Here is a 26,413-nt window from a genome sequence, read left to right as displayed (position 1 = left end):
TTTCAGCCTAGATTGAATTTTCTGCATGGGAGAGATACCCTGTAAATGGAGCCATTGGCACCGCCTTGTGTGTAATGTAACTAGCGGGCAGCGCAGTGATGAACTGCAACATGAGCTAAGGTCTTCAGACTGCTCGGAGAACACGGGCACAACCCTCCCCACTCTTGATCTAGGTCACTCTCCAAAAGCAACAAGTACTACTTGTCTTTTCAGAAAGCTGTCATGGAGCTGTAAAACCTGTGGTTTGTACTTAAGATTCCTCCGCTCCCTCAGCCTAGGAACACTCCACGGTTCTCTTGGAGTCTGATGAAAGTTTCCTGACTTTGAAGTTAGAGGAGGCTCTCATTTCTGATTAGGCAGTTGTAATTTGGGTTTTTTTTTTTTTTTTTTTTTTTTGGCTCACTTCATGATGCCAGAAAAATCATGCATGGTTCCATATTTGAAGACTAGCACAGGCCTCAGAACCTCAAGATCCTCCTTGATTTAGAAAGCACATCAGCGACATCAGCTGCTCTTGCGTACTGTGACTCCCAGCTTCCTGAGCTTTTAATTTCTTTAAACTCCTCATTCCCCCCTTTCTCTCTTCTCCCTCCCTCCTTCCTTCCCTTCCTCCTTTCTTCCTTTCTTCCTTTCTTCCTTTCTTCCTTCCTTCCTTCCTTCCTTCCTTCCTTCCTTCCTTCCTTTCTTTCACATGTACTTTTCATAGTATTTTAACACTTAAAAATTGCAGTCAAATACACATAAAATGGCTATTTTAATGAAGCATCCCGGTGACCCTCAGCCGACGGATATGTTGTGTACCTCCACCATCCCTTTCCAGTGTCTCATCACACACTGAGACTTTGTATGCACCGTACCTTCTAGACATTTGGATAGCTTCCCATTTCTGTGTTCCCGCAACCCCTAGTAACTATGATAAGTTTCTAGCTCTCTTTGTAAAATATTTTATTATGTGTAGGTTTTGCTGGTATGCATGTATGTCTGTGCATACATGCAGTGCCCATGGGAGATGGACGAGAGTGCTGTAACTAGAGTTACAGAGAGCTCTGAACTGCCATGTGGGTACTGGAGTTGAACCTGGGTCCTCTGGAAGAGCAGCCAGTGCTCTTAACCACAGAACTCTCTCTCCAATCCCAATTTTCTATATCCTTAAATCGAACAATTCTAGGTACCCAACGCCTTTGGAATCATACAATGTCTGTCCTTTTGTGACTGGTTTACTCTCATTCAAGATAATCTCTTTAGGACTCATCTATGGTGTAAAAGGTATAAATTTATTTCTTCTTAAGGCTGAATAATGTTCCTTGGTGTGTATAAATGCAGTTTGCTTAGCATTCACACACTGGGTGAACACTGGGTGGACACTGGGTAGCTTCCATCATAGGCTCTTGTGAGCAATGCTTCTATGAACACAGATGCTTTGAGTCCTTGTCTTTGCTTGCAGGGGGGTTGGTAAAAGTGTGCAAAGTGAAATGAAAGAGGAGCAGGGGAATACAATTGTGAATTACGTGCTAGGCCGACGCTGCTGTTGACGTGGGACGGAAACAGGAGAAATGGGAGCATGGGTGTCAGAAAGGAAGGTGCTGACTTTGATTTTGGTCTTTTTGAATCCCAGGTGTTGGTGAGGATTTTCAAGACAGTTTTAAATATAGATTTGGGTCAAATGTGAGGGTTTGAGAGTTACCCTTAATAACTTCCTTCTAAGACTAGGCAGCCTGAAGGATTTCTCTGCCACGAGAGACTGTGAGCCCCGACCACCTCTGTCTGTCTTTCCCGTGTTACTCTCTCCCGACAGTGAGAGAAGTGACTAGCACACTGGGATTAGTCTCATGGTATAATTGGAAACAATAACTTCGGAGCATCAAATGCACGTACGGAAATAAGATTAAATGTCTGCTTGAAGTTCAGGGTTCCAGTTGATGCTTCCGTCCAGAAGTAGTGAAAATGGAAAGATCCTATTGAGTTCTCTGGAATCCTGTTTTATGTTGTAAACGCCTGTGGTAGTTTTTAAACAAGCCATCCCTTTAAATATTCTTCTCTGCTTTTCAGCACTGTCAGACAGAACTACTAGTTGATCTAACTGTGTCAGGAGCTAAGCGATTGTTGTTAAGGTAACACACTGTCTCCTACAGTTCAGTTGCTGTTACTCAAGGGGCAGTGTCTACTGTCTGATCATGCAGCACTTGCTTTGGGAGCAGCAGAGGGCCCACGCAGGACTGGCGAGCACAGGCTTATTGGATGGCCCTCCCCGAGGTCGCTTCTGAAGGCCTTACAGCAGCAGCACGCTCACCCGCTTTCCCATGGCGGGCTGTTTGATCTTGGTTTAATGGCTGAAGCTTTGTATAATTACAAAGAAATCAGAACTCCTAGTGGTCTCAAGTGTGATTATTTACAGTTGGCCTGCTGGCGGGAGTGCTGTTTGTGCTCCAGCCTAGCCAGCCACACGGAAGTCTCATGGAACTCCATCATCAGACCTTTTCCATGGGCCGCCAAGGTGTATGGTTTCAGGGTGTTAAGTGCTGAGAGAACACAGCTGAGAGAACTTGGCTTTTTCTTCTGAACAGGAGGGATTTTCCTCTTGGAAATGTCAAAGGGGTGTATTGTCAGGTCTTAGAACGTGGATGTAAGTAGAATGGGCTGCAAGGGTTTTCTCAGTTCTACAGCTGTTCTTTAGGCTTGGGATGGGATGGCCGTGGTTCTGTTCTCTTACAAAGCCCTGGCCTGTGCTCAGTGTGAGGGAGAGCCTCAGTGAGTGGCGTCCGTTTTCAGCAGCAGGCCACGAGCCTGGCTCTGAGACCTCAGGGCTGCATGCGGTGCAGGGGAATGTTCGGAGTCACTGACCCTCAGGAAAGGGCCTGCGTACTGTTTTGTTGTATGAACTGCTTTGGTAGCAATATCATATTCATTAGCTATATAAACTTCCCCCCAAAAGTGTTTAGTCTTTTCCACTTACTCCTAACTCCCAGTTCTTTCCTTGTTCTTTACTTTAGTTGCTTTTTCATTAATTTGACAATTTTCTTCAGGAGACTGTTTCCCAGTTGAAACTTGGACTATATACATTCCCCTAACTGATGATCATAACTGGGGATTTTAAAAAGTTAAAGTTAGTAGGGCAAGTAGATTGTTTTGCAAGTTATATAAAGAACTCAAGTATGTTATTTTGAATCTGTGTTTTTTGTTGAATTTAAAAAAGTTTCCCTTGAAAGAGAACTTTTTGAGACCAAGAAACACTGCAGCTAGCTCGGTCGAATCCTAGACCAAGTGCTGCTGTCCTAACTAAGGAGCACATGGAAGTGTCATGTTATCTGGGGCGCATGAAGGCAGCTCCGCTGGAGACCCAGTCCGTCCCTAGACAGCTGCTCAGCAAAAGGAGAAACGAAGGAAAGGCTGAACGATCAAATTACATAGACTGAGCTCAATGTCTTGCCGTAGTAACTGAGTAGATTCGTAGTTATAGATCGAGGAGGCGGGGCGTGGGGAGTGGATAAAAGGCCCTGCCATGAACTTCACAAAAAGCTACTACAAATGTTGTCAATGTCTGAAAAGTTATTCAACTGGCTCACAGAGAACGAGCAAGAGTACTTGTTCTTCATTACTCATTTTGTCAAAAGTGTACAAGTTTGGTATTAAGTGCTATTTGAGTAATTGCAAAAATGGGGCTTACTACTGATGAGCATGTGAATTGATAGCAGGAGGCCAGTGTCACTGTGTGAGAAACCTTCAAGGTCCCATGAGTCACTTCAGCCTGGGTAATCTGCTAAGAATCTCTATCCTAAAGAATCCTGTGCCTTCTGCTAAGGCATCACAGTATGTACATGCCCTCTGCTCCAGATACATAGACGGCAGGTGTAAGACATTAAAAGAATAAATGAAGACGGTCCTTGCAAGACTGTAAAGAAGGTGGCATTATGCCCCAGAAGGAGCTGTCCAGAAAGGGTAGTCAGCTGGGTTAAATTCTTGATCCTGTAGAGCCTCTGGTTCTGAGACAGAAAGTTCAGTGAGCATGGAGTAGACTAACCCCCTGAAGCCAGGGCTTGGCAGTGAAGCTTCACCTTTTGTAAAGGGCGATTGAAAGAAGTCTCCTGACCCCAGGAGGGCTGTAGTTTATTTTGGTCTGTGGGTCTTTTTTTTTTTTAATTTGGAAGTTTTATAATTATATTTATGTAGAGAAAACTCAGCAGTACATTTAATCCAGTTTAGTGGCGAGTTCTTTGGCCTTTGCCTTTTCCAGCTTGGCAATTCGAGCCACAGATTTAGGACCCAGGACATTGCCTCCCCAGTGGCGGCGGATCTCATCATATCTGTCGTTGTAATTGGTCCTAATAGCTTCCACCAGCTTGGCCAGAGCACCCTTGTCTTCCGAGTTAACCTGTGTGAAGGCAACAGTGGTGCACGTCTTCCTGTGGACCAGCCGTCCCAGCCTGGCCTTTCCCTTGATGATGCAGTAGGGGACCCCCATCTTGCGACACAGGGCAGGCAGGAAGACCACCAGCTCAATGGGGTCTACGTCGTGGGCAATCACCACCAGCTGAGCCTTCTTGTTCTCTACCAAAGTGGTGACTGTATTGACGCCCGCTCGAAGGACAGGTGGTCTCTTAGTTGGGACATCCCCTTTGCCAGCAGCTTTCTTCTCAGCACGGGCCAGCAGCCTCTGCTTCTTTTCCTGCTTGGTCCCTGGCCTGTACTTGTGGGCAAGTTTAAGCAACTGGGTAGCTGTTTGCCTGTCCAGGGCCTGGGTGAACTGGTTAATGGCAGGAGGAACTTTGAGGCGCTTATAGAGGATGGCCCTCTGCCGCTGCAGCCTGATGTAGCGGGGCCATTTGACGAAGTGTGTGAGATCTCTCTTGGGCTGGATGTCCTGCCCAATGCCGAAGTTCTTAGGCCTCTTCTCAAACAAAGGATTCACCACCTTCTTCGCCTCCTGCTTCTTCACGACGGCGGGGGCCGGGGCCACCTTCTTCCCCTTGGCCTTCTTTCCCTTGGGCATCTTGCCGGGCTGGAGGAGAGAGGTGGTCTGTGGGTCTTGAGAAGTAGAAGAGAGCTCTGTCTTCCATGAGTGGAATTAGGGTGGGGAATTAGGGGTAAGGAGGTAAGATTATGCTGCTGTGTAGGACCATCATGTAAAGTTTGGTCCTGGATCGTCGGCATCCTGGGAGAGGCGAGACAGAACTTCTGTGGACCCACAGGTGAGCACAGGAGAGCACAGGCAAGAGCAGGTGAGCAAGCACAGGTGACCGCAGGCGAAGTGAACCACCAAAGAGAAAAAAAACGCAAAAGCCTTCAAAATACAGTTCCATTAACAATTGAAAATAAGTAGCAAGTAACAGAACCAAAAGAATAAAAGCTGTCCTGTGAGAGATTAATATATTTTATGGACAAATCAAAGACAAAAAGATGCATATTTATGTTGCTCCAGGGATTACATCATTGGCAAAACCCAAAATCTAGAAAATTTGATTCACTCTGCTGCCCATCCCTCATGGCCTCCTGCATCACTGAAGAAAAAAGGTCACCTGACCAAAAAAATAAGAAAGGAAAGAAGGAAAATTCACCAATAAACACTGCCAGGTGGGCAAGTCCCAGCCCAGAAACAGAAACAGCAGGGAAAACGAAGAGAACACATCTCACCTACAGACTACCAATTCCATAAGAACAGGCACTAAGGAAAATGAGCTGGAAGTACTGCCATGCACAGAATTCACAAGTGTTTACAGCTATGTCCAGTTAACCCAAAGAAGACGTGAATCTATACTCCTAGAAGAAGAAAAGAAAGAGCTGAATTAGACAACTGTCACTTTAACAGAGACAAACAATTTAATAAAGAGCTAGAATCCCAGGAAACAGTGCTGGAGTAGTGAAAAGAGCAACTTGATGAGCAAACCTTCTTACAATAAGATAAAATAGAAATCTAAGATGTTTGTAAATATTTGAAAATTTCAGCTATATGAAAAAGGACCAGCTGTAAGTTTTGGAAATGAAGAACATTGCCCTAGAAGTAAATTGTTAGCTTTCAGACAGGGTCTTGTTGTAGTTTAGCCTGACTTTGAACTTGGGATGTTTCTGCCTCGGCTCTGGTGCTGGGATTACAGGTGTGCCCACTATATTTACCTTAGAGAATAAGCTCCATAGATGGGATGAATGTTAGATGTAACACATTTACAAGAAAAAGGATGAGTTGAAAGTGTTCTGAGACATTCACATAGACTTTAGCTTAAAAACACAAAGGGTTAAAAAAGAAAGGGCAGGAGACTTAAAATCTAGATGGGGATGTTTCAATTTATGTTGAAACTATAGAATAGAAGGGATACAATGGAAAATATCCGTAAATATGCGATTGAAAGGAAATAAAATGGTATATTCTGTAGATCTGTAGATGCTAGCAGATAGGGGATGATGTCTCTGAAACGCTTATGGGAAATCATACTAAATTTTTAAATTTTTTTAATTAATTTTTTTTACACGTGAGTATGGTATACGTGTTTGTATGCATGTTCATGTGCATGTAGGGGGCAGAGGTGAACATCTGCCTTCCTTGGTTGTTCCTTACCTTGTGTTTTGAGACAGCGTCTCTCACTTGTTGATTTGGCTAGACAGACTGACCAGTGAGCCCCTGAGATCCTTCTCTTTGCTTTCCCAGCATGTTAGGTGGGAAATCTCAGGATTACAGATGTTTATTACAAGGACAGTTTTTACATGGGGCCAGTGTGTGTGTCTGAATTCAAGCCTTCTTACGTGCAGGGTAAAAACTTCACTGACTCATTTATCTCACTCGTCTAATGTGATTTTTTTAAATTAAAGTTTATTTTATGTGTATGGGTGTCTGTGCATCATGTGCATGCCTGGTCATGGAGTCACAAGAGGGCATTGGATCCCCTGCAACTGGAGTTGCAGATGATTGTGGGCCACCATGAGAGTGCTGGGAGCTGAACCAGGGTTCTCTAGAAGGCAACCAGGGCTCTTAACCACTGAGTCATCTTTTCAGTTCCCTGATGTGATTATTTATTGAATGAAAAAAAGAAATGAAAAGGAAAAGACATGACCGCTTCTAGGAACAGTGGAGCAGAAAGTTTACTGTAGATAAAAGGGAGACCATAGCCAGAAACAGGGACATCTGGGAGTCCAGAGTGGACATGACCCTGAGCCATGTGAGGAGACAGGGAGCAAGAGAGAAGTCACCAACCAAGACGGGTGGCTTGGGCCAAGAGGCTAGAGGAAAACAGACCAGGAAACCCAAATGCTTGGATTATACAGGGAAGGGCAGATCACCCCAGAGCTGGAGAAGTTTAGGGTAGCGGGCTGGGAATTCCAGCCATGCCTTGTAACAGGTCAAACTGAGGGAGGCTGGGAGAACTTGGTGGCCAGATCCACTTTGATGTATTAATAGGCACTTCAGCCTTTTGTCCTGGGTTTGACACTTGTCCTGGAACTGGCTCTGTAGACCAGGCTGGCCTTGAACTCACAGAGTCACAGAGTCACTGCTTCTGCCAAGTGCTGGAATTAAAGGCGTGTGCCACCACTGCCCGGTTTTCTCTTCCCTGCTCCTTCCCTCCCCTCCCCACCCTTCCCTTCCCCTGTGTCCCCTCTCTCCCATCCATCCATCCATTCATCCATCCATCCATCCATCCATCCATCCATCCATCCATCCATCCATCCTTTTTACTGTTTACATCTACTGCTTTCTATTTTTATATACCTGCCCATCTATTGTTTTGTCATTGTTGAAGTATATCACATTTCTCTACCCTCTTTTGACTGCCATGCTTTCTACAGTTAGTATTATTCTTACATTTTTCCTATATAAATGTCTTTTTCTTTTTCTCTTCCTGCTTTTAAGGATATTTTTTGTTTCATTGTCCTTAAATAATGTGATTATGAAATACTTTTTTTAAAGGCTCTGTGTGTGTGTGTGCCCAAAGTTCTCAAAATAGCTTGAGTTTGTTGACTTTTAGATGTTAGTAAATTTGGAAAATACTTGGTCACTATTCTTTCTTTTCCCCATCCTCTCTCTCCTTTGGCTGTTTGAAATGTCTTGTTGTTTCCATCGTCTGAAGTGCTACTGACTCTCTTCTGTCTGCATCTCCTGTGTGTACTTTCCCTTTTGTGTATTTAGGCTCCTCCTCTTCCCATTGCACTTTGAATGCTGAGACTCCTTGGTTCTCCTTTTGAGAATACTGTCACTTTTATTCTGTTCCTCACCTGCCCAGACTTCCCCGACTCCTGGTTCTACACACTGCAGTTCCAGGCACTCTTCTAATGCGTGTCTGCTCGCTCTGTCTCCGCGTTGCTCCGCAGGCTGGTCTCAGGCTGCTCCTTTTTCTGTGATGACCCTTGGCTTACTTTGCCTTTAGCCATCTCTCCATGCAACACCTCGCTGTTTGACTGGACGATGCCTGCATCTTGTTCTTGGTGTCATTTAAAGTGTTTCTGATCGTCATTAAGTGAGTCATTGAGGATTCTTAGACTCAGTTTGGTCATGCTCTTGAGCCTAGTCAGGAAGAAGAGAGTGGCATGTTTTGAGGGCCAATGATCCTGCAGTAGAGTCCTTGCGAGTTCCTCTTGGTATTGTGAATCACAAGGCTTTTCTTTTGTGTCTGTTTTTAAATCTTGAGCTGTTAGAGCAGGGAGGTCCCACGGGTTCAGGAACAGCTTTAGTTTTAAAAGTTGAAAAGTAGGTTTAATTTTAACTAAAATTTAAAAGCATTGTGTTTTATATGATCCCCTTATATCAAAAATTAAAAAGGTTTTCGCAAGACATAACTTTTCTTGCCTTGGGAAGGTGTGGCATGTGGTGAGACTGACTGTGTGTAGTCCTTGGGAAGAGAGAGTCATCTCGGTATGTGACCTGTTGCTGGTCACGTCACAGCCTTGCAGGGACCTTGCTTTCTTCCTGTGTTCCAAGTCTTTTTAGTTTCCTTGTACTAAACCTCAGGTTATCATTACAGTACAGCTAGTTAAGCTGCACACATATAAATAAACCTTAGGTGACCATTGCAGCATTGCTAGTTAAGCTGTGACACACATATGCATGTGCACATATACATATGAACCTCAAGTGACCATTATAGCATAGCTAGTTAAGCTATAACACATACATCCATGCACACACACGTGTAAACCTCAGGTGACCATTACAGCACAGCTAGTTAAGCTGTGACACATGTACATGTGCACACACATATATAAGCTTTTATGAAAAGTGTTTCTAAATTTCTCCTGTATTTTGTTCAGGCAAATTAGTATCTAGAGTTTTCAAGTAGGGTTGACTTAAAGTACAATTAGTTGGATTTATATAGATTCCATTGCTTGCATCTATAACTATTAAATGCAACTTTTCCAACACAAATAAATAAGAATGCATGGTTGCTAATTGTATTGAGGGCTTGTCCTGTGCCAAGCGCTGCTCTTACTATTTGTCTGCGTTGCTTCCTTTATGCCCTCCGGGAGCTGAGCCCAGATTGTATCTCCATTGGGGAACTTGCCCTGGAACTCGAGTTTGGCTCTTAAGCTCATGCTCTGTTGTCTAGAGCAGCCTCCACCTCCCCTGAGTCCCACCTGCCCGCCATCTGCATAGGTCACAAATCGCAGTATTTGCTAATGCACATGACTGAGTGTTACCTCTTCATAGTTGCATTGCAGATAGAAACCCAAGGTCGAGAGAGATTGACTGAGGCATATATACACTTTGGAAGTTACAGGTTTGTGTCCCCAAATGTACTTGTCCTGTTTCTTTATACAGTGCTACATTTTTGTTAAGAACGGGGTTGGGATTGCCAACTCATGTAAACATTGAATGTATTTCCTTTACTTCCTTTGGCTCAGCTGCTTCCTACTTCTTGAGAGGCATCTTCTTACTCGTTCAAACCTTGTTTAAGGACCAGGTCACTTTCCTACTTGCTTCACCCTTGCAAGACACATTGTATTTCTTACAGTGCATATTCCTTAATTTTAATAAAATTAATTTTTTTTACCACCCTAAAATATCATGTACAATTTAAAAACTGTAGCAGGGAATGCTGTGTATAATGGAGTATACCTCTAATTCCAGCACTTGGGTGACTGAGGCGGGGGGATAGCTGGATTTGAGGCCAGCCTAGACACATAGCAAGTTTCAGGCTGGCCTGCTATGCTGTCAGACATACAAGTAAACAACAACATCATATGCACATGAGTACATGTGCACACACACACATGCGTGCGTGCACACACACATACACATACACATACACACACACACACACACACACACAAATGACAACGGAAGCAGAATGTTTTGAATCCCTGTAGAGGAAAGCCATTGCTGTTCTGCTTTCTCCATAGTAGGAGTGTTCTTAAAGAATTTTATCCTTTGGTACAGCCTTTTGGGTGTCTTCAGCCTTACACATGTCTGGTGGTCTTCACCTTAGCTGAGCTGAGAAATGTGTTTCCACAATAATTTACTTGAAGCATTAATTACAAAGAGGTCCATTCTCTGTTGATGCTTGTTGGCCTCTGAGGCAGGTCTCTTGCTCTTCAGCCTGTCTTAGATGGAGTATGGATTTACTCTTGGAAATATATATATATCTCCTTATACATGGATTAGCTTTAATGATAGACTCTCAGCAGAGACTTTTAAGGTGGCATCTGTAAGGTGGACCTTCTGAATTATTCAGTGTTTAATTTTTTGGTGGCATTTATAAATATTGTAGTGCTTTGTGTTTATAAAAAGTCCTAAGAACCAGTAAAAGGATCACAGGGGGAAAAAAAAAAGGATCACAGGGGATGCAGGCTTCCCTGAGCTTCAAATGAAATCGAAGTGTAGGTTTTTGGTTAAGGTAGTGATTGGGTACATAAGTGTGCAATGTATATTCATGGAAATATCATTAGTTCTTTTTAGGCTACTGCTGAGAGCAGAGAAAGCATTACCTAATTAGTAAATTAAGTGATTTGTCCTATGCTACTTTTCTAAGTCTTTCCTAATGAGCACTGAACACACCTTAATTAGGAAGTCATTCAGCATTATGGGTAAGAAAATGCCATCTAAATAGCAGACTGATTACACAAGTGGAATCGTGTGCGAATGGAACACTTTTGTTTTTATAAGTGTACGAGTTAGATTTCTATTCCCTTTGTGTTATCTATTTTGGATTGTAATGCAAAAGGTCTAGAAAGTTTGGGTCAAAAAGGGATGTTTGCTCGGGACTGCTCTGGTTATGATAGATTTGTGAGTGAAGGCTGCTTTCTTGGTGTGGAAGGGGATAACACTCTGGGCTGCCATGTCTGGCTGGCTGAGTGTACGCTGCATAAAATCAGTGACTTATGGAGTTGCGGGGAATAAAACAGAGTTTGTGTGTGCCAAGCTGTACTCTTTTGGGTAGGCCTGCACTGGTCCACACTGTTCTTACAGTGTTTCATTGCTGCCTGACAGTGGCCCTGGCGATTCTCTCTCTCTCTCTCTCTCTCTCTCTCTCTCTCTCTCTCTCTCTCTCTGTGTGCATGCATGTTATACTCAAATTGTATATGCTACATGCAAATATGGGCTGTGTAGATGCCTGAATATTAGGTGAAGCATTGCAGAATCTCTTGTTGCATTTACCTGTCCTTACTAGTAAGTGATGTCTGACAAAGACTTGGTTTTCTGAAAAAGCCTTAGACGATGCTGGATGGATGATTACAAAAAGGTGCCTCAAAACTGGGTAAGAAAGCAAAGAGGCTTACCATAAATTTGTGGTGATGTTTGAGATGAGAAATTACTTTTAAAATGACACTATTTGGGACTGGGGAGATGGTTCCACAGTTACGAGTGCTTGTTCTTCCAGAGGACACAGCTTCAGTTCCCAGCACCCTCGAGGCAGCCTACAGCCATGTGCAACTGCGGTTCCTAGAGGCCAGACACCTTCTTCTGACCTTTACAGGCATTGGGCATGCATGCGGTGCACGTACATACATGCAGGCAACACACTTACATACATAAAATAAAACAAATCTAAAAAGGAGCGCTACTGCAAGTGGGCACATCCAGATAAGGGTTTGCAGGAGGAGTGAGCATCGCAGCTCCCCCGGCATCCAGGGATGGTATCACTGAGAGCTTAATAGAGACTCAGGTTGTACAGGCAGCAAGATTCATTCTGGGAGACTGTATTGACTGATTCGTAGGTCACCTAGGTCATGAGAAAGACCCCAATGGCAAAGATGCCAGAGGAGTGAATGGAACTGTCTCATGAAGTGTGACAGGGAGCAGAATTAGTTTTGCAAGAATGCTTTATACATCTTAAATTTTAAATGTGTATGCCTCCGTTGGTCTATTTTATAGTTGGCCTTTAATGTATATCTTTAAAAGTTTACACATTCAAGTTCACTAAGATTTTTGTGTGTGTTTTATTGGAAAATAATATATTGGCCTCTGTTTGAAGTCATTTTATACTCACTAACATGTAATTCTTATTTTTAACCAGAAACTGAGGCTTCTTGAGGAGCTTGAAGACACTTGGCTTCCGTACCTGACTCCCAAAGATGATGAATTCTATCAGCAGGTAAGACGTTTTAATACTTTGATCAGTCTGTAGGCTCTGTATTTGGTCAATGGAGTTGCTGGGCCTGATCCCAGGCTGTGCAGAGGGTGCAGGGCACATGCCTTCCCTCACGGCCTGCTGTGTCTGCGGACTCTGTCTAGGTACAGCACACCATTGTCACCTCCCAGCATCCATGGCCCTTCCTACCTTTGCACCTCTCTGCTCACTCTGGCTTTTTGTTGGTTTTCTTTTGTTTTTGTCCTTCATAGAATATACCTTTGTCTTCTCTTCCTGTTGCTGGGTGGCTGGCCCTTTAAGAGTTCATTAAGGCATTGGCTCCTCTGTGAAGCTTTCGCCCTCTGTGTGAAGCTGCACCTTGAGAATGTGCTGCACTGCCTGCCTAGCCCATCAAATAGCGGGATTGGGATTCTGCTTCTCCGACTCTAAATTCTGTACTCTTCCCTTATATATGATTAAAATTCAAAGTCACCCAAATTGGAATGGGAAAGGGTATTTATTGGCATCACTTAAAAATCTAAAAGCATGTTAGTGTGCCTAGCCCCTCAAAAGCTGTCCCTGACCACTCTTTTCCTGGGGTTCTGGCTTTGACAGTCCCTGTGTGTGTTCATGCTGAGTTGGCTCTAACCTGACAACCTGGGAGTATGTGGACAGCTCAAGGGCTATGTGGTCTTCAGCATCTGAGGTTGTAGAAGAGCCTGCTGGGCTCTTTCCTTATGGTTCCCCCAGATTCCCCTGTTAGTGACTGAGTTGGTGTGATTAGGCTCACTGTGTGTGCTGTTGATGTGCCTCTCTGGACTAGGGTTCAGTGGGGCCTTCTCACTCAAGCCGCATGGGTGAGTGTGTATGTGTGTGTGTGTGTGGGGGGGGACGGATGATGTCCCGAAAGAAAAACAAAAGAATTTGTTTTCAAGTAAGAAGGGAGAGGAGTGCTAAACGAGCAAAACATGGTGAAATTTCACCTTTTTTTCCCTGTTTGAACATATATTTGAAATATGGGAGTAGAACCATATCACTGTTGGTAGTGCCAGCTTGTCCGTAGTAACCTTGACAATCAAGAAGGGAGGGTAGAAGACATTTGCCCACCTGGAGTCTGGTTTCTAGGTCACTCTCATTTCTAAGACCTTGTCTTCAGCTCACGAGCACTCTCAGGCCTGTGCTTTTCTTCTCTGCCCTGGCTGTCCCTGAAATCATGCCAGCCCCTTGCTTCAGGTCTACAGTGAATTGTCGTTGCATCGTCCCCCTCAGTCCGTTGTGGTTTACCCTGCTGGATGTTTGCCCCTCCTCTGAGTATCTTTGTAACTTTCCCTGTGGAGTCTTCCCGCTCCACCTTCTGTCAGTCAGTGTATTCCCTTCCTTGCAAAACACCTGTGTGCTGGAGGCTGCGACTAGCTACTGGGCCATTCCCTAGGATTTTCCTGACTCTCCTGAGCCCAGAGACTTGTCTCTGCGCCCTCTGTTCTTTATCTCTATCCTCTCACTCATTTTTAATAGTGTTAATTTTGTTTTGTTTTGGTTTGGTTTTGGTGTGATGCTCGCAGTCTGAGTGCAAAGCCTTACACATGTCAGGCAAGTGTTGTCAAATGAACGCTAGCCCCTGAAATGATTTTGTGTTTAAATATGCTTCTTTCTCTAATTTTCTGCACATTTTTCAGTCCAACACATGCTTAGTTTGCTTGAGTGAATGATGAATATATTAGCGCTTATGTTTGAGACAGGGTCTTACTACATAGCTCAGGCTGATTTTCAAACAGATTATTTGTTCATGTGAATGTATGCGTCTATACAGATGTGTGCAGAGACCCATGCAGACCAAAATAGGGTGGGTCGTAGTTACAGGTGGTTGTGAGCTGCCCAGTATAGGGACTAAGCTCCTCCGAATGAGCAGCAAGTACTACTGACAGCGGATCCATCTTCCCAGCCCATTCCCTCAAACTGGTTTTGAATTAAAAATCCTTTTGACTCGGCATCCTTAGGGCTACAGTTACAGGTGTGGGTCATGATACCTCGTTACTTTTAAAAGCCAGTTACGTAATGAATCTAGGGTGGTTTGCAGTTTGATTTTAACCACGTACACACTTCCTCAGGAGGTGGCATCTTGAAATAGAGGAATACAGAAATAAATTCAGTAGTGATAGGTTGCTCTCATTTTAGCTTATCTAGTTACCCAAATTATCCACAGCAAACATGTACTTGTTTTACAGTAAAGAAAAAGTAATTTTTTTTTTTAAATATTTATTTATTAAGTATACAATATTCTGTCTGCATATATGCCTGCAGGCCAGAAGAGGGCCAGATCTCATTACAGATGGTTGTGAGCCACCATGTGGTTGCTGGGAATTGAACTCAGGACCTTTGGAAGAGCAGGCAATGCTCTTAACCCCTGAGCCATCTCGCCAGCCCCAGAAAAAGTAATTTTTAAAAGCCCCTGTAAAGCAAGCCAAAGCAGTCCGCTTCTAAGTGCTTGTTGACATATACCTTCTGGTACTGAGTTGTCCCAGCGGAGCTTCCAGCCACTTCCACCTCAGTGTTGTGCAGGAACATGAAGAGCTAAATGGGAAAGTTTAGAGCCTGCTCTACTCCGACCATCTCCGCACCAGGGACAGTGGGGAAAAAACCCAGATGCAAACAGACAACCCCTCCAGGCTCCCTAATTTCCCAAGACTCATTCTAAAAATCAGTTGTCAGTACCTAATCATGTTAAATACATCTGCTGGTAAACCCAGTGCTTCTGTAAAGCTCTGTTTTCACAGACTGTGCTGTGGTGAGTGCTCACAGACCCAGGCACCAGGGTGGTTGAGCTGCAGGAAAGAGCCAGCCCAGCAGCTCAGCGCCGGACCCTCAGCAAACAGAACAAAGCAGAAGCAAAACTGCGACAGTTGGAGGAAACTTATTCTCTTAAGAGATAAACTAAAAATCTGTGTGGTTATTAGCATATATTATTGTGTCAATTAGTGGGTCTACTGTGGTATTCCTGTATATGTGCCCATAGTGACCCTTCTGCTCTCGAGGCTGCTTTTCTTCTCCCCCAACACCCTTCCCAGTCTTTACGTGCCTCTTAATTCTTTCTGTCCCAGCTCTGTGCTCTCTTTCCCCATCTCTACAGTCCTGTGTTCAGCTAGGTTCTACAGGATTCAGTGAAATCATGTGCTGTTTGTCCTACTGTGTCTGGCTTGTTTCATTCAAGTTAATATTCTCGTTCCATTCATGTTGGTGAAGACGACAGGGTTTTGTTTTTGTGGTTATGTAGTATTCCATTGTATATATACGATGATTTCTTTCTCCATTCACTGTGACTGGAAGTATTTATGAATGACGGGAATGAATGGCCCAAGTCTGACATTGGGCCTCTTACACAGACGTGTGGTAAGAGTCTGATTTCGTGCACCTAGTGTGTGGGCATGTTGGTTGTCTCTTAGCCAGTGCCAGGCAGGCACCGTTGGGTTTTGTGAATGCTCCTGTATTTAGTTGTCACACCACCAGCCGTGTTCATCTCTCCCAGGAGTCAGAACTGTCCCCCTCAAGTTTGAGATACCCAGTGGGTCTTATCGTCACTGTTTCAATCATCAGGAGAGTGTAAGTTCCTGTCTGGGCTTCAGAACTGAAGGCAGGACTCAAATTGATCGGCTCCAAGACTGGGCTGTTTCTCCTCTCTGTGGCATGTTCCAGTTCAAAACACCTGGGGAAATAAAGAACCAAAAAAGCAGCAGTATCAACAGCTAGAAGCTGAAGGCAAAGGGAGTTTCTGTTAGCTTGCCCCAGGACACCAGGAAATGAGCTGTTCCCCAGTTCCCAGCTGCTCCCTGGGAAATAGTGTGGGTCCCCAGGCCCTCTCTCTGTGCGCTTTCCCCGTGTGCCAGGCAGCACCAGTGCTGTTCCGAGAGCATTGCACACATTAGCTCATCTAAATACCACCATAGTCCTCCACGGCAGCTGCTGTAGAGCTCACTTTGGAGCAGAGGAAACCAAGGCGCAGAGAGGGTTAAAGCCTTTTTGAGATTTATGGGCAGGTAGTCTACAGACCAGGGATTGTTCTTCCTGGCTCTCTGGGTTACACTCTGCTACTTCCATCTTTTCCTGTATCTCTTAGTCTTTCTGAGATGACTCGCCTCTTTTCCAGGGGCCCCAAATCCTGCCCATTCTTGCTTGCCTGTGACCACCGCTCTCAGTCCTGACTGTATACTAGAAGGTTCTACCTGAAAGTCTTCCTGGTACCGTAGCGCTGTATGATCCATATTAGTTAACTGCATGCTTTAGCCTCCCCACCAAGGCTGTAAATGTTTTAGGAATTAAAGATTAAGTTGCGAAAGGTGACAGAGATCCCTGCTTTTCTTGAGCTTCCTTGTGGGATTGCTAGTGTGGGAGGTACGGGAAGGAGCCATGTGACGAGAAGCACACATAGGAAGTCCTGGTCTAGGAACAAGGGCTCTGAGCTGTGTTTGAAAGGGGACGCGCCTGAAGCTGCCAAGGTGGAGCGAGAGCTGAGAGCAGCTCTGAGGTCGGATGCTGACAGTTGGAGGACTTGCCCAGGAGTCAGAAGAGGTGACAGGAGACATGGCTTACACTTTATTAAGGATCCCTGCTTCCCAGCACTGACTCAGTTTTCCCTCTAGTGGAGGCCCCTTGTCCTGTTCTTCAGGCTAGGGGTCTTATCTCCAACTGCTCCCCACTGCTTCTGTCCTCTGGGCAGAAGGAGATTCTTGGCAATTTTACTTTTCCAGAATGTCTCAGATTTCTGCCTTGGCCAGCACAGTTGAAGCCCTTGTTGATCTCCCACCTGTAGAGTGCCAGTATTGTCCTGACAGGTGCCCTGCAGTGCCTTCAGAGGAGAGCTGATTAAAATGTGTTCGGTATATGCCTCCTCTCCCTCCTCCTCGCTTTGCTCGTTTTGTTGAATTCTTGGGTTTTTTTTTTGTTTGTTTTGTTTTGTTTGTTTGTTTGTTTTGAGACAAGGTTTCTCAGTAGCTTTTCTAGTGTTTTTCTAGTGCCTGTCCTGGAACTAAACCAGACAGACCTTGAACTCCCAGAGATCCGCCTGCCTCTGCCTCCTGGGTGCTGAGATTAAAGGCCACCACCGCCCAGTGAGTCTCTTGTTTTTAAGGTAAAGTTCAAACTAGGCACATCCTTTCATCGCTTACAATGCTATTGACAGTTTGACCCAGACTACCTGTGTCCAGAATCTGACCCGCACTTAGAGCGGTGTTGGGGAACACCTTGCTGTACTCCAACCCTACTCTGCCCTCCTCCTTCCGGCATTGTTCCTGCCAGCACCTTTCTCCCCATACTGTCTGGCATCCACCTGTTCATCCTAAGAAAAGTGTCCTTACGTAAATACTGCGCATCCTGTAACTGTCCCAGGAAGTCCCATTTGTAATGCATCACTTGGCTGCTTCCTGCCTCTGCTGCTTCCCCTGAGGCCCAAACTGCTGCCGTCCCCTTAGCCGTTGCCTCCCAGCTTCTCCGTTCTTCCTCTGCTTCAACATAACATCTGGGGAAATCTTGACATTTTTTTCATTCATTTATTTTGCCTGTGTGTGCACATGTGCTGTGCCATGGTGCACATGTAGAAACCAGAGGACAATTTGTGGAAGACAGTCTCTTCTTCCTCCACATGGGTGATCAGGATTGGCAGCAAGTGCTCTTCCCCACTGAGCCAACTCACCATCCCACCCCAGAGCTTTCTCTTTGTTAACTCTATCTGCTTTCTTGCTGAGAGTCCCTTGGTAGCTTCCCAGCTCATTCCGAGTAGATGCCTAGAAGCCTGGCACTGGGTGCTGACTTATAAAGCACTGTGTACCAGCTCCTCACTGTTCTCTTACCTGTTCTTGCTTTCCCAGCCCCTCAACTCACATCTTCTTCCTACAATGGCCCTCTTCCTCTTCCTTTTCTTGGAATGAGCAACACACATTTCTACCCCAAAACTTTTGGACTATGATCCCTTCACTTGGAGCTCTCTCATTCAGGTCTTTGCGGGGCCGGTATCCTCATTCTTTCTTCCGGCCTCAGGTCACCTTGCCAGAGAGATGTGAGATGTGCACTTAGCACAGCAACCCAGTCCTGTGCACTCAACTGTATTTTCCTCAAAGCACTCACTGCCATCTTGATCCACGGGCTTTTATTTATTCATTTGTATGTGGCGCTCCTCAGAATACAAGCTTGAAGACAGTGTGGGGATGTTTTGTTCTCTTGCATTCTTTGAACTTAGGGTTTTGCAGATGGTGTGTACTTGACTGGTCTGTGAGCCCCCAAATGAGAATTTTTTTCCAGTCTTCTCTTCCCAACTGTCTTCCCGTAACAGTGTGCTTGTACTTCTGCCCTGGTAATATCTTACTCCATTACTTTCCGTTCTGTCCATGCAGGTATGTGAGATGTTATTAGTAGGACCTAGCTTATTTTTATCAGCATATTTATGGACTTTATCCCGTGTCTGATGTCTAACAAGTGCTGGTTGGGTATTGCATGAACACACAGAGTAGCCTGAACCAGTGCCTGAACCAACACTGTGTCACAGCAGGGCTCTGGCTTTACCAGCCTGCCTGTGACAACCTGTAGCAGATCCTACACAGGTCTTCAGACGTGTGCTTCCTCTGGGTCTCACTTGGCATCATACAGCTGGAGGCTGGGCCAAGTGACTGTGTAGCCTTTTAGTGTTGGGATTGTTGCCAAGTTGCAACTATTTTTTAATAAAAATTATGTAGAAAATATCATAAAGGACAGTGTGCAGGATGCGCCAGAGTGCAAAGCATGAAGTGTTACCAGCAAAGGGTGTGGCAGCAGGTTATAGATGGAGTCTTTAGACTGGGCCACTGACGTCGTCAGGTGGAGCCTGGCCCAGGCTCTTTACAGATGGTAAATTCTGTAAATTGAAGATAGTTCTTTTGGGCCTCATTTGAGTTTATCTCCTGTAAATGGGTGTTTTACTCATTCAGCACCATGCCTGTCTTCTCCGAATGATGAAGTTATTTCAGACCAGTAGGAGAAGAAAAGATAGAATTCGTATGTAGTGCATTAAAGTCAGCAAAGACAAAGCCTCACCTCTGGAGGGCCAGCATTGTAGATCTTCCGAGCCATCGGATAGGGTCTGTGCATTGGCACATTATGGCTACCATACCTTTCCAAATATGAAACAGAACATCATTTTTATGCCCTAGAAGTGTTCATAGAGCTCAAGAAATATAGTGTGCAACCAAACCAGTGATAACATAATTTCATGACTGTGTACTCCCTAGAAAAACTTTAACAGGATTAATAAAAAAATTACGCTAACATAGTTGAAAGTCTGCCAACAGCTGTTCCAAATTACTGTGTTTTATCTGATGTTCCTCATATACCTGTCTAAACGGAAAGTGAACTTACTCGCCTGACAGGATGAACTCAGATTATTTAATGTTCGTCTCTTCTCCAAAGTTACTTGCTGTTCTCTAAAGACAATTCATAACTGACGTTCCATGGCTGTTCCGTGCACCAGGTACTAGATTAACCGCTGTCTGAATGGTAGACGAGGACACGTAGGGGAGGCGTTTGCTCCCATTCATCTTCCTTGAGACTGTGGCAGAGTTAGCCCACTCTCATGAATTGTTCTCATCGCAATAAAGTAACCCTTGGTGTGACAGACACAACAGATTCAAATAAGGCAGACATTTTGGTGAAGATGGTTGACAATTCTGTATCATCTTATCATATCGAGAATAAATTTCTGGCAAGTGTAAGAATTTCCATAAAGGAAATAAATTAAAATGGTCTTTTTCTTGATTTTTTTTTATTCAAAGTAGTTTACATCTAGTTTAGAAAATCATGTAAAAGTCAAAGAACGAAATTAAAATATACAAAGTACATGCCCAGAGGGGGGTAGCACTTTCAGCTTTTGACCACCTTTTTCTACCTTTGCTCTTTAAAATTTGTGGCCTCTTTTTCTTTAGTTGTTATTATGTATGTATGTGTTATATGTGTGTATGTGAATGTGTATATATATATACACACAGATATGCAACATATGTGTCATATAAACATAATATATATTATACACATACAACTGAATCAGTTGATCTCTTATTAAGAATATTAATCTGATTTTTATCATATAGATTACAAATATTTTTTCAATCAGAGCTTGATTATTAATTGTATGCTTCATTTTGTACAAACATTTTAAAAACATACATTCAGATCCACTAATCCTTTAAAAAATGTCTTTGACACCCTATCTATAATATGGCTATCATAAAAATAGATCTTGTATAAGTAAATAATCTGTTATAAATTGTATAAACAGAATAATAGTTATAGAACTTTATTTTTCCATTTTCCTTCCCCTCCTTTCTCCCTTTCTTGTTTTGAGATAAGGTTCCATAATGTTCTCTGCTTACAAGACTGTATTGCTGTCTTCCTGGACTGCATAGTAGAACAGGGTGCTGTTGCTGTCTTCCTAGACTGTATAGAACAGGGTGCTGTTGCTGTCTTCCTGGACTGTATAGAACAGGGTGCTGTTGCTGCCTTCCTAGACTGTATAGAACAGGGTGCTGTTGCTGTCTTCCTGGACTGTGTAGTAGAACAGGGTGCTGTTGCTGCCTCCATTTTGCAATTGTGATAAATGAAGTAGAGAAACTGTAAGTTCTGGGTGAATCTCTGGCAGTGGACAGCAGTGTGCCATGCCCAGTGTACCATGTGCCTCTGGCCTCTCATGTTACATTCATGTTCATACACAGCAGTGTTCCACATGTGTCTGCCCTTTCATGTTACACCCATGATCATCCATCCCAGCAGCTCTCCACATGTCTCTGCCCTTTCATGTTACACCCATGATCATCCCAGGAGTGCTCCACATGTGTCTGCCATTTCATGTTACATCCATGATCATCTCAGCAGCAGTGCTCCACATACCTCTGCCCTTTCATGTTACATCCATGATCATCCCCAGGAGTGCTCCACATACCTCTGCCCTTTTCTGTCATGTCCACGATCATCTAGATCTTAGGTTTCTGAGAGCAGGACAGTCAGACTCTACTTATTTAGTGATTCTTTTTCCATGGTCAGACTTGATGAATTTGTTTTTCTTTTGTATACTTCCTGTCGAATCTTGCAGGATTGCCCCCTACCCATTCTGTAAATGAACCAGAATGGGCTAGATTATGCTATAGTCACAGATAACCTGTAGCCTGAGGACTTGAGTTTGTATCTCTAGTACCCATGTAGAAAGCCAGGAGTCACGGTACACGCCCGTCTGCCATCCTAGTGCTGGGGAGGTGGAGACAGGTCCATCCTTGGAGCTAGCCTAGCCAATCAGCGAGAGACCCTGTCAATGAGTGGTTAAGGTGGATGCCTGACCTTGGTCTCTGGCTTCTGCACACAGAAGCACACAGGTGCGCATCTGTCTTCAGGTACACATGCACACACCCACAGGAATAAGCATGTTACCTTCCCATGCGTGAAGGCCTGAACAGCACAGTGGTCTGAGGACAGGTGAGTGGGTTGCTATCCCTAGGCTTTTCCTTGAGGACTTAGCCTGGAACTGACGGAACAATTCAGATTAAACTTTATAGGGACAAGCATAAATCCTGTGCCGAGGAGCCGGAGTGGTGCCAGGAAAGCCAATACAGTCCTGAGCAGCGCCAGTGTGTGTTTCTTTTTCGTGAGGGCATCTGTCTGAACACCCCATTCTCATGACACCAGCAGAATTGCCTTTTGTAGAGTATTCTGGGCACTAGTATTGTAGTCAGGAGTCAAATTGTCATGACTCTTGTGTTCATAGAACTTAATGTCTTCACTTCCAGAGAGGTGAGCTTTCTTTAGGTGAGTGTGTTGAACCAGAAGCCAGTTTGCCAGGAATTGAAAGGGGTTCAGTCAGGTAGCTAATATCACCCCACTGGAGCCAGACAGACACTACAGTCCTGGCCTGACATTGACCAGTGTGACTCAGGGCAAGCTTCCCCAGAGCCTGGCTGCCTCAGTGTTGTATCCATGGGCTGGGGCTGATAGTGTGTGTAAAGGCACGAGAAATTAGCCGGACTGGCTGAGTCAGAACAACCTGGCATGGAGCAAACACTGACAGTAGGCAATAATTAGTTTGCAAATAAAATTATATTTTCTGCAAAGCCAAAGGATGCAAGAGAGATTGAAGGCACAAGAAGCCTGGGAATTAAAAGGCCAAATTCTTCTCATTTATTGTTGGTGCTGAAGAGCTTCAGCCCGACAGTGCTCACTGGAGAGTCTCCTGTCAGTTTTGTGTAAGTTTTTGCTTTTTAGACTGGCAAGATATGAACCCTGCTTGGAAAAGCCATGAGGTAGTTTAATTTCTTCCTGGACCCTTATATAGAGAATAGCCTTTTGGAAATAATAAGATAGTAGCCATTTATACCCATTTCTCCCCTTTGGTTTCATTTTAGTGGCAGCTGAAATATCCTAAACTGGTTCTCCGGGAAGCCGGCAGTATATCCGAGGAGCTGCATAAAGAAGTCCCTGAGGCCTTCCTCACACTGCATAAGCATGGCTGCATGTTTCGGGATGTGGTTAGGATCCAAGGCAAAGATGTGCTCACCCCAGTGTCTCGAATCCTCATTGGGGACCCAGGCTGTACCTACAAGTACCTGAACACCAGACTCTTCACGGTGCCCTGGCCAGTGAAGGGCTGCACCATCAATTACACAGAGGCTGAGATCGCAGCTGCATGTCAGACCTTCCTCAAGCTCAATGACTACCTGCAGGGTGAGACCATCCAGGCCCTGGAAGAACTGGCCATCAAAGAGAAGGCTAATGAAGATGCTGTGCCACTGTGCATGGCAGAGTTCCCCAGGGTTGGCATGGGGTCGTCCTGTGATGATGAAGTGGACATTAAGAGCAGAGCAGCCTACAACGTGACTCTGCTAAACTTCATGGATCCTCAGAAAATGCCATACCTGAAAGAGGAGCCTTATTTTGGCATGGGGAAAATGGCGGTGAGCTGGCATCACGATGAGAACCTGGTGGACAGGTCAGCGGTGGCCGTGTACACCTATAGCTGTGAAGGTACGGTCTGCTCCGATGGCAGTGTGACCAGAGTCACATGGGTGTTTGTGTGTTGTGTGTCCTTTCCCCCTCCATCCTGGCTCACGAGTCTGCAGAGCATCCCTCTTCCCCATCTAAATGCACTCTGGCTCATTGTTGCCCTGTGTGCAGAATATTTCTGCATGTAAGCACTACTGTCATTTTGTCTTCCCATCGCCCAGGAGAGCAGCCGTCGGATCCACACAGCCAATTGCTGTTCTTTAATACTCAGGGTTGGCTGTTCAGTCACCACAATTAGCTCGCTGAGGAAGAGCTAGGAAAACAGGAACCTGTCAAGTTTCTCCCGGTTCTCACACGTGTACATTCTTGCCAAAATGCTTTATTATGCCTGACATCACCATCTCCGTGGTTGGGATCTGTCAGGTATGGACCTGTTCTTGGCTTCCTACCGTTTTTTTATAAGACCCTCCTTGACAGAAGCAGTTAAGTGGCTTCTGTAGGCAGACATTCCAGCTTTCCTGCCTTTTCTAAGGTCCCGACGCCTTGGAGCAGAGAGCTGTAGATTGCCAACTTGGAGACCTAACTATCTTTTCCTGCTGTTCTGTTTCTGTTTATCTAGGGTCCCCAAGAGTTTCTCAGAGCAGGACTGTGAAAGGTACTGAGTGTGCGGAGCCCAGCAGGACCACTGGCTCCTTTATTACCTGATGATGAGACAAAGGAGTGCGGGAAGCCCTTGTAAAACTAGGGGACCCAGTCTTCTGAGAGGACAAACTAGAACTTTTAAGGTTTTTGTTTCCTGACAATCCTAGTTTCTTTATTGATTTTTGTTGTTTCTTGTCTTTTGTTTGCTGAAATGACTATTTTGGAAAAGTGATTTAAGAGAAAAGAAATCCATCTTATGGTACTCTTTAATTTCTTCATTTTTCCAGTCTCAAAAATTTCCTCAGGATAACTAATATTTTTTTCTAAATTTACCTTGGACTTTCAGTCCAAAACAAGGAGCAAGTTGAGTGTTTGGAAATGTCTTCAGTTTCCCTGGCATCTCAAGTAGTGGTTGCAACCTAAAAATCCCTTGAAGTCATAATTCAGTGCTGTCCAGCAGGGAGGAGCCAAAGTCCTCTGATCTCGAATACAGCCTTTTGGGGATGTAAGAATCCCACAGGGAACAATGGAGTTGGTTAGCCATTTCTGAGGAGGAGGCCACAGAACCTGCTGCCCCGTGTGTGACAGTACGGGTGGGCGGCCCAGAGCTATCTTTGTGCTCTGCCCTGCTGCCCTTTTCCTAGTTTATTCATTCTGTTGTACTTCCCTTTCATGGGGGATCAAGAAAGGTATTTAAAATTTTAACAAATAGAGTCTGTAAAGCATCTATGATTGGGAGTAGTTGAAACTGGTAAAGAGTAAAAAAAATGCAGATTGTGTATACATAGAATTGTTGGGCTAGTGGAATGGATCAGCGAGTAAAGGCACTTGTTGCTAAGCCTGACTCATAGAGTTTAGTCCTTAGGACCCACCTGGTGAAAAGGAGAGAAATGACTCTGCAAATTGCCCTCTGACCCCTCATATATAGGCTGAGGCAAACACCAGCGCGCGCGCGCACACACACACACAGAATAAATAATAAAATCTTAATAAAAACTTTAAAGAAATATTTCTACCTGCAGTTACTAGCTGGAAGAGAGGCTTGCAGGATTCCAGTAGGTAAGGGCAGACCAGTGGGATTCCTTTGTTCTCCTAATCTCCAAGATGGCCAGACTTTATCAAATAATAGTGACAGCGCTTGGGGGGTTCTTCCCTGAGCACCTGCTGTGGCCAGACACTTTAAGTACTTGACATGTTTTAGCCAGTTTCATCTTGTTCACAGTACCCAGTGACTAAAGTAGAAGCGAAGTACTGTCACGCTTCATGGAAGGCTGTTTTGATCAATGGCCACACATAGGATGTTAGCTCTATGAACTTGTAATGGGTCTGAAAATTTTCTATTATCTAGTGACTCTGTAATATCACAGCACAGTGAGTTACTGACTAATACATGTGGACAGGCCTATGGTGCCGTCTGCCTTGCAAGAATAACATATCCAGCTCCGTCCATATCCCTGAGTGATGGTCATAAATGACAGCATGGGTCATGTATTTACTAGGGTTATTTTTTATTTTTTTATTTTTTTCTGTTTTGGTGTGTCTTCTATTTATTAAAAAGAAAGTTACAGCCAAACTCTATGCTGTGGTAGGTGGGAGTTGCTTTACTGACCACATATCACGTCGGCTCTTGAGTGCATGAAGAGGAGGAGTGAAGTGTTTGGCCTGCACCATCTGTGCTTGGCGGACTTCACTCAGTGCTTTTCCTACAGGGATAAAATTCCCAAGGACCTACTTCTGAGAATACACGTCCTTGTACTGTCCGTATTTAACAGATGAGAAAACTGGGCACTTGTTGGCAGCTAGTGGGAGCAAGGCTAGAGACCTTTGGCCTCACAGGGTAGATTCCTACGCTGTGTGACTTATGGGTGTGCACTTCCCATCTGAGCAGTTAGCTGCTTCGGGAATGTGGGTTTTTAAAATGTTGTACTGTCCCGTTTCTAGAGTGGTGAAGTGAACATTCTGCTAGCCCTCCTTTCTGGTACTGATGCCTTTTCTCCCTTCATCTGTGCTGCTTAGCCATGTACATACACTCTGGGCACTGGAGTGGGCTGAATGAGGATAGTCCGTGAACTGGAGCCCTTCTCTACCATCTCTGTGTCCGTGGAGAGTCAAGTGGTGTGCAAACCACGGGCCCTGAAATGCCCCAGTGATTGTATTTCTTCCAAGTGACAGATGATGTGTGGTTCTAACCTCTTTATATCTCTGCGAGAACTGTGGTAAGGGTGAGACATAAAGCAAAGAAAACCAGACCACAGCCCACAGCCCCAGAGATCCTAGACAGCAAA

At 44.6% G+C, this 26,413-nt stretch overlaps 2 protein-coding genes across 2 annotated transcripts in view; one reads left to right on the top strand and one right to left on the bottom strand.

The window, feature by feature from the left end:
- Positions 1-26,413, top strand: part of Fto (FTO alpha-ketoglutarate dependent dioxygenase) — a 343,642-nt gene that overhangs the window by 75,042 nt on the left and 242,187 nt on the right. The window contains exons 2-3 of the mRNA XM_057753848.1: positions 12,432-12,509; positions 22,889-23,507. Coding sequence (XP_057609831.1) covers positions 12,432-12,509; positions 22,889-23,507 — 697 coding nt within the window. The remainder of the gene's footprint in view (positions 1-12,431; positions 12,510-22,888; positions 23,508-26,413) is intronic.
- LOC130863910 (60S ribosomal protein L7a-like) lies at positions 4,187-5,001 on the bottom strand. Its single transcript, XM_057754247.1, has one exon. The coding sequence runs from the start codon at positions 4,985-4,987 to the stop codon at positions 4,187-4,189; it is 801 nt and encodes a 266-aa protein (XP_057610230.1). The 5' UTR covers positions 4,988-5,001.

The sequence above is a fragment of the Chionomys nivalis genome, chromosome 21 (genome assembly GCF_950005125.1).
Source record: "Chionomys nivalis chromosome 21, mChiNiv1.1, whole genome shotgun sequence".
NCBI lineage: Eukaryota > Metazoa > Chordata > Mammalia > Rodentia > Cricetidae > Chionomys > Chionomys nivalis.
The sequence above is the reverse complement of the archived record's forward strand: the minus strand, read 5'-3'. Positions and strand labels throughout refer to the sequence as shown.

Excerpts from the sequence above, each read along its gene's own strand:
- LOC130863910 (XM_057754247.1), bottom strand. The coding sequence starts at position 4,987 with ATGCCCAAGGGAAAGAAGGCCAAGGGGAAGAAGGTGGCCCCGGCCCCC.